Source organism: Chaetodon auriga, chromosome 23 (assembly GCF_051107435.1).
Source record: "Chaetodon auriga isolate fChaAug3 chromosome 23, fChaAug3.hap1, whole genome shotgun sequence".
In the NCBI taxonomy this organism is placed as follows: Eukaryota; Metazoa; Chordata; class Actinopteri; order Chaetodontiformes; family Chaetodontidae; genus Chaetodon; species Chaetodon auriga.
Window position 1 is genome coordinate 17375780 of NC_135096.1, and position 8414 is coordinate 17384193.

The window sequence follows — 8414 nt, forward strand, 5'->3', positions numbered from 1 at the left end:
TGGATTGTTGAGGTGAGTTTCTCAGTCAGGGAGAGAAGAGGAGGAACGGAGGAGACCCTCCTGGGAGATATGGGGCAATAAGACTGAGTGACGGAGAGAGGAGGAGACAGAGGACAGGTGGAGAGGGAGAGATATCGAAGGAGAGCAAATGAGAGATGCAGAGAGAGAGAGAGAGAGAAACAATAGTAATTAAATATTTGTGAGAATATTTCATATTTGCTTGAGAGCTCATAATCTCCTTTGTATGATATTTATTGTACTCTTCAAGTTGGGCCTTGAGAGGTTCTTTGATTTCTCTGCAACTTTCACTCCTGCTTGCAAACACCTTCAGCACTCAACAAAAATGCAGCAAATGTGGCTTCCTCTACTATCTGGCCTCTGCCTTGGCCTGGTTTTCCTTTGCAGCGCCGAGGAAGGACTTGAGTTCCCTAATTTTGACGGGAAGGACAGGGTGCTGGACATCAGCGAGCGCAACTACAAGAAGGCTCTGAAGAGATACGACCTGCTGTGTCTGTTCTACCACGAGCCACTGCCTGCCAACAAGGGCCTGCAGAAGCGCTTCCAGATGACAGAGCTGGTGCTGGAGGTAAGGAAGAGGGTCTACAGGGGTGGGAAGAGAGGGGCCGAGGACACGGTCCCCTAAAAAACAGCCATCTTTCTACATTTCACAGAGCAAACTCAATAATTGTTAACCTAACCTTCCCTCTGGCAGGTTTATCCTTTATCTATTTGATAATAATGCAGTTGTGAATAAATGGGGTTTTAATGAATTAAGTCTGCAGTGTCCTGGAAACCCTTTGGCTGTTGCTGTTGATGGTTTAGAAGTCTTTTAATTAACCAGCAATTAATCAGCATCGTCATTGCGAGCACATTAGCATGCTGATGTTAGCATTTAGCTCAAAGCACCACTGTGCACCACTGCAGCATGGCTGTAGACTCTTAGCCGTGTTCTTTGAGAAATACCATAAACAATCAACCTAATTATCAAAATTGTTAGCTGTGTATTTACAGCTGATTGATTAATGACAAATCCATCACTTTCCAGTCAGGCTGGCCCAGACACCTGAATCAAAGATCTGATGTCACTGATAAGGTAAAAATGTCTCAATAAGCCACAGCTCAAAGCCTCACCGCCCTGCTCATTTGACTCGAACCTGTCATAACAAGTCATCGTGCAGTCGGTGCGAAAACCAGATACTGAACACCTCTTTCTGCCTCTGTCTGCCTGACGTGTAGACTGTCTGCTTAACCACACAGCGAAGTGAAGCAGGATTCATAGCTGTCAGGCTGTCACAGTTTGACGGGCAGAGCTTCACCTGCACAGGCTCCTAACTGGCAAGCAGTGATTTTAATCCCATTACATGCCCTCCTCTGTGGCTCACACGCATCCAGGGACTGTTTCTAGGTCATTCTGTTAATTATAGCGTGTTCCCAAAACGCCTTACTATCAGGCCGTGAACTAGAAATGAGTGGATGTATCCCTGCATCCCTTCTTATTTGCGAGTTCAAAGTACGAGAGACTCATGTTGACTTTGTTAGCGCTCTCTCACCTTTTCACACACACTCTATCTCTAAATCTGCTTTCCTTCCTCAAGAACCGCGAGCTAAAAGGCAAGCAGTCCTGGCTCACAGCTTCCCTCTAACAAGACAACTCCGCAGGGGGCACACACCTCGGTAATGAAGGGATTTATGGATGGAGACAGCAGCAGCTGTGGATGCCAGGTCACACAGACAGCGTAGAAGTGCCGAGCTAAATGCACAGTGCAGAGTGGGGGGTGCTGGTGTGAAGTGTTGTGATCCACAAACTCTCCATTAGTGAGATATTTCTGTGCAGTTCTGGGCATTGACAGGTACAGACTGATGACTGGGGCTACATTTAAATGCTGTCACTCCCCACGTTTTGTGTGATGATAAACTCGTTTAAAAGGGCTGATTCCTGCCTTTATTGTAAAAAAGCCTCATGCTGACTGACATTTGTGTGTGAACACTCAGCTCACAGCTCAGGTCCTGGAGAACAAAGACATCGGCTTTGGGATGGTGGACTCCCAAAAGGATGCCAAGGTAGCCAAAAAACTGGGTAAGACTCACGTTTTTATTATCCAAAGTAGCCTATTACCATATCAGTTCCATTACTGTGTGTGCTAAATGTTTAAAATCGGATTTTGCTTTTATTCCAGATCAGTATCTGCTATAAAATCCCCTCTTATGCTTTCTTGCTGTGCCACAATACTGACTTCTTTTTCCCACTCTTTGCCTGTAATGTTGTGTATTAAAGCCCTCAAATGAGCTTTTTGAAAGTCATATACAGCTCTCCACTCCTGCTGTTAATTAGGTCTGGAGGAGGTGGGCAGCTTGTACGTCTTCAAGGACGACCGCATCATTGAGTTTGATGGGGAGCTCTCATCAGACACGCTGGTGGAGTTTCTGCTGGATGTGAGTGGACAATCCAATTCTTCAGACGTGTGATCTAAGTTGAGAGAAGACACCTTCCAGCAGTGAACTGCAGCCTCATTAGAACTCCTGTAAATGATGTATTTCACAGTAACACAAGGTTAAGCAGGAGCAGCTTTAACGCCAGTTTCCCCCGAAGGTGGAGATGAAGAGAATAAAGTGATAATCTGAGATGTTGTCACATGAATAATTTGACATTTTGGGTAATAGAGAGAGTGTTTTTCCTCATTTAAATTTTTCCTTTAACTGACATTTTCATTGTTGTTTAACATAGAAACATAGAACCGGGTGATGTAACGAAGCACAACACGGCGCCACAGCTGCTGAATTCATCCAATTTAACCAGAATTTAAAAGCTCTGTGATTAGATGTCACTTGGTGAAATGCACCATGGGAGTTGAAGTTAACTTCTACCTCAAAGTTTTTATGCAGAGATTTAACAGGGACAAATGTGTGTCCAGCAAAGCCATAGAAAACAGTTTGGACAGAGGGAGGCTAGCTGTTTCCCTCTGCTTCCAGTCTTTATGCTAAGCTAAGCTAACCCGGCTGCTAGCTGTAGCATGAGAGTGGCATCCATCTACATCTATTGCTTTATGTTTTGCTGCTTTGCAAGTGAGACTAGCAGTGTGATGTCGCCCCCTAGGTGCTGGAGGACCCAGTGGAAATCATCAATAGCGCCATGGAGCTGCGAGCCTTTGAGAGGATGGAGGAAGACATCCGCCTCATTGGCTACTTCAAAGGAGAAGATACATGTTAGTTCACCACTTCGTTCATTCATGCATTTGTGTTCAAAAGGACAGGGAGTGTGCGATGGCTTGAAAATACATCTTGGCCCCTAAAAGTGTCTCTCTCTGCTCCCCAGACGCTAACGGGTTGAGCAGGCTAATGGACATTACCATGTAGCCTAACTGGCTGCTGAAGGGAAACCTGATTCCAGACTGTGGCGCTCAGTCCTCCTGAGAGCCTTTAAATAGCTTCTGGTTCTCTGTCTAATAGGTCAAACTGCAATTATAGTTCCTCTCAAAAAAAAAAGGGAGAAAAGGGGAGACAGGGAAGATGCTATCTGCTCCGATATGACAGTGGCATGAAGTTTCATTACGGAGCCTATTTCTGTCCAGCGATGGGTTGGTCCTTGGCGGTGACCTTGCCGGGAGCAGAGCCAGGAGCGCGTTACAAGCGTATAAAACTGTATTAAGGGAGACTTTGTTACTTGGGTGAAGTCAGTACAATCATGATTGGAAATTGAATGAAGCGACTGAGTTTCACTGCTTGCCTTCCTGATCACATATTGTAGATTTGGCTAAGGATGTGACCAGAATGTCAAAGATGAAGCTCCACACTTGTGTTTCACTTTCTCATCTTTGGTTTTAGTCCTTCTCTCCTGAGTCCCTCATCAGTCTCTGTCTCTCGCTCTGTCTGTCTCCCTTTGTCTCAGACTACAAAGCCTTTCAGGAGGCCTCAGAGCGTTTTCAACCGTACATCAAGTTCTTTGCGACATTTGATAAATCTGTGAGTATAAAGTAGGAAATGAAGTCATAATCTGGATTTACTGCGTCCAAATGATCACATATTGGTGTAAAACCCACTTTTAATCCCTCTTTAAAGGCAGTAATAGTTTGACATTTTGGAATATATTCTCTTATTCTCTTCTTATGTAAAACATGTTTATTAGAAAATGATTTCTTCTAATGAAATCCTTCAGATTCTTTGTTTGACGAGCTTCATCCACTCATTAAACAAACCCCCTTCATTATGTCCTCCACCTGCCGATGGTAATGAAATCCTGGCACGCTGTGTTGCTTTAGGTGGCCAAACATCTCTCCCTCAAGATGAACGAGGTGAATTTTTATGAGCCGTTCATGGAGGAGCCGGCCATCCTGCCCGGCAGACCGCTGTCAGAGATGGACATCGTCGAGTTCGTCAACCAACACAGAAGGGCCACTCTGAGGAAGCTCCGGGCAGAGAATATGTTTGAAACATGGGTGAGTGGGTGGCTCCTCTTGCCCCTTGTGTTGGGTTGAGGTGCCACATCAGGACAATACATACATATATAGGGCTGATTTTACTGCTCCTGTGCCTTAAACTCTCCTTTTTTAGGAGGACGACATGGATGGAATCCATATTGTTGCGTTTGCAGAGGAGGAAGATCCAGGTCTGTGCTGCTTCTCTCTCGCTTTCACGGCTGTTATTGTCGTCAGCACCTGATGGTGAGCGCCTTTGCTCTGTCGCCCCCAGATGGTTATGAGTTCCTGGAGATCCTGAAAGACGTGGCCAGAGACAACACCAACAACCCGGAGCTGAGCATCGTCTGGATCGACCCCGATGACTTCCCTCTGGTTCTGCCTCATCCTTGGCTTTCTATTTATAACAAGAGTATCAAAAATCTTTGTCTAAATGGGTTTGACAAACAATACCAAGTTCACCAATTTGAACATATATTCAGATGTAAAAGAGGTCACTGATAGGCTAACCTGACCCGGGTTGTCTTTCCCCTCCAGCTGACGACTTACTGGGAAAAAACCTTTAAGCTGGACCTGTTTAGACCTCAGATCGGTGTGGTCAACGTCACAGATGTGAGTAACGGTTCCAGTCTTAGACTGCAGCCAAGTGAAGTGTTGATTCGCGTTTACCTTGACTTTCTCTGTGCCTTGCGTTCCAGGCGGACAGCGTGTGGCTGGACATGTCCAACGACGAGGACCTGCCCACCGCCGAGGAGCTGGAGGACTGGATCGAGGACGTCCTGTCAGGGAGGGTGAACACGGAGGACGACGACGAGTCTGCCGACGACCAGGACAACCTCGACAGCTACGTCACAGAGAGCAGCTCCGAAAGCCGCGACCCAGATGAGGAGGATGACAGCGACGACTAACCTGAAGGGTTATGGGTAATACTGAACACATCGGTGACATTAAAAGATGTACGGTCTCCCAACCTGTATTCTAGACTCTGTAGACTGTGGTTTAAATAGTTAGGCAGATTAAAGGTCATCATGGGACACGTTTGGCCCAGTTTATGATAAAGTTAGCACAGTGCCTGAAGCAGAAGTTCTCCTGTTCTCACCAAGGATCCAGATATCCACAGACTAGTTTCATAGATTCAGGCCAGATGCTACGGCTAACGTGTTAGCAAACAGTTTCCTGTTTACACATCCATCACACATGGAGCAACATGAACGTGAGCCCAATATTCACTCCACTTCGCTCTATTATGGTCTCCACCAACTCCTATCCTGCTACCAGCTAGCTGCTAACTTTTCCAGGCTGCTGTCTGGTGCTAGCGGGTAGCGTGAATGGGTTATTAGTGAAAACAGCTTCCTGAAATATGTGAAGACCAGAGCTGCGAGAGTGAATCCAAACATTAAATTAAAGCTCCGGCCGTAAAACCAAAAGGATAAAAAGTGCAGAGCCTGGTGAGCCTATCACATCACACAGATCTTAATATCAAAATAGAGATTTATAGCAGCTTTAAGGTTGTCATGATCGATTAGATAATTAAGAGGAAACCTTTTAGTTTGTGTGTTTGTGTGTGAAAATAATGTAATAGTAATGTTTCTGTTCCTTTAAGGAGAAAAGTGGTTGAATTTTTCTTTTTTTGTGATTAATTCAGGGCAAAATAAAATGAAGAGTGATCCATATTTAATTTTAAAAGACTAAAACCAGACTTTTCATGTAAAACAGTGTAATAATAAAAGTACACAACAACTACCTGCACTTCTCTTAATGTGAATCTGCTGTTTTGAGGTGTGTGTGTGTGTGTGTGTGTGTGTGTGTGTGTGTGCGTGTGTGTGTGTGTGTGTGTGTGTGTGTGTGGCCCTCATTACGACGGTCCAGACTGATGCTCCAGACAGCAGATTGGCACCATCTTCTCTCTCAGTCAAGGAGCGTTTTCACCTTAAATTATTCAAACATCAGTGAATAATTCAGCATCGTTATGCCCCCTAATGGGAGACGGGACCTGGACAGTGAGGCTGGGGGTGAGACGGGCTAAAACGCCGCCCACCAGGGCCCACCAAACTGCATAAGGCGAGGACACACACGCACACACTTCTGCTGAAGCCACAACACTGGACATGAATTAATAATACAGGGCCATTCAAGAATCATTATTCCCCTGGAGGTGGATGTGATGCGCTGTGTAAACAGGATGTTTGTACCATGCTGTGGGATTTACACATAATCCATACCATAGCTGAGAGAACATTCAACTGTGTGTGTGTGTGTGTGTGTGTGTGTGTGTGTGTGTGTGTGTGTGTGCGCACTTAAACGTGACCCGAGGCGAGAAGACATTTCACACTCTCTCCTGAGGAAGAGGAGGCAGACAGCGTCGATGTTCTGCAGGGCCTTCGGGTTACATAATCCTGTGAATGTCATGTGTGATGGTGTTTTACATGAACACTGACTAAAAGGAGGGCAGGAGGACGGATGTCTCACACACACCTCCTCACTCCCAAGAGAGGAAGGATGACAGCAGCGTAGTGGGTGTGAGGGTCAACGTAAAGCAGCCAAGAACAAAGAGCAGACAGGAGTTAGATGGAGGGAAGATTCCTGTTCAAGCGGCTGGAAGAGAGGGTTTCCTCTCACGCCTCGATCTGCACATAACCAAGTCATTACCAAACAAACAGGGAGGCAGGATGACGGGAAGAAAAACATTCCATTTAGATGCAAATGCTCCTCATTTTCTTCTCCGTCCACCTCGTCCCGGTCCTGCACGGAGCGGTCGGGTGCGGGAGGGGGGATTAAGCCGAGGACAGATGAGTTCCGACAGGCGGCTTGGCGCCCTGAGCTCGCGGTGGGATGAGGTTGTTTGTTTCCAGCACCGGACACTGACACTGACATTCATTTACCCACGAGGCCCGGCCGCGCTGCTCTGACAGGCTGATGGCAAGCCAATTACCACCGAGCTGCACGACAACAAAAAGCCGCCAAAATAAGGCCAAAAAAGCTGAAATTTTGCTGCAGCGTGTCACAGGTTTAATGGGCAGCGACAGAGGGGAGAGTCTCCAGCCGGGGCACCAAACTCCTGCATACAGAGATGCTGAGGATTAAGTTTGGCAAAATGGGACAGAAGTAATGAAAGACAGTGTAGACTGAAGCTACAGCAGAGGAATTAAAGGAACATCCTCTGCAAAATGGATGCAGGAAAAATGGATTCTTAATCATCAACGCTGTTTTCAGGGAAAGCCAAGAACAGCTGTGGATGCAATCATCTTATTCTATTCATTATCTTTGAGAGAAGTTAATTAGCGTTATCTTTAGCTTCCCTGCTGAACAGTTTTTGGGTTTTATTTTAGGAAGTCCTTTGGAGTCATTGGAGGTCTGAGATATTTTCTGGGTTTGTATTCCAACCAGCATTCAGACGTTCACACCTTAACTTCACTTGTTTCTAATATATTGAGGCATCTTTAAGGCTTCTCTGCACGGTTTAAGGGGTTTAAAAGAGGTAAAACCACCTCAATGGGGGCTGTATCATGTCAAGATATTTCAATTGATTATGTGCACAGTTTAAAGGGTAATTTTAGGAGTTCTGAACCCCTCAAACCAAACAGTTAGCCAGTCAAAACAATAAAAACTGAGGCTATAATACATCACACAACAAGCCTCAACAGACCACAATGCAATGCAGGCTTCAAACATGCAGGTTAGAGCTCACAGGCCTCACTTTCACAGGTAACTCCAGCATTGAAAGGCATTCTGGGATATGTAGGAAATCACAAACAGGTCAAAACAGAAGAGCAGCGAATCACAAAACAGTGCATCAACACTGGTTTACTTGCTCCACACGCATTATAAACTCTTTTAGCCAAGTGTTCCCACTAAATACCCAAAATGTTAATTTGGCATCTGGACACTGTTTGAACCTGTGGAGCAGATCTGTACTGTAAAAAGTGTCAGCGTCATAAAACCGACAGCTCACGAGAAACAAAAAATGACCTTTTGGAGACAAACCAACACGATCCCACAGAG

General features: G+C 45.6%; 1 protein-coding gene across 1 annotated transcript; it reads left to right on the forward strand.

The window, feature by feature from the left end:
• Positions 1 to 106: 106 nt before the first annotated feature.
• Positions 107 to 6155, forward strand: LOC143316308 (calsequestrin-2-like). The gene is made up of 10 exons (XM_076724194.1): positions 107 to 586; positions 1993 to 2077; positions 2333 to 2433; positions 3095 to 3203; positions 3887 to 3960; positions 4257 to 4433; positions 4549 to 4603; positions 4687 to 4787; positions 4950 to 5024; positions 5111 to 6155. The coding sequence occupies exons 1-10, from the start codon at positions 245 to 247 to the stop codon at positions 5318 to 5320; spliced, it is 1329 nt and encodes a 442-aa protein (XP_076580309.1). The 5' UTR covers positions 107 to 244; the 3' UTR covers positions 5321 to 6155.
• The last annotated feature ends 2259 nt before the right edge of the window (positions 6156 to 8414 follow it).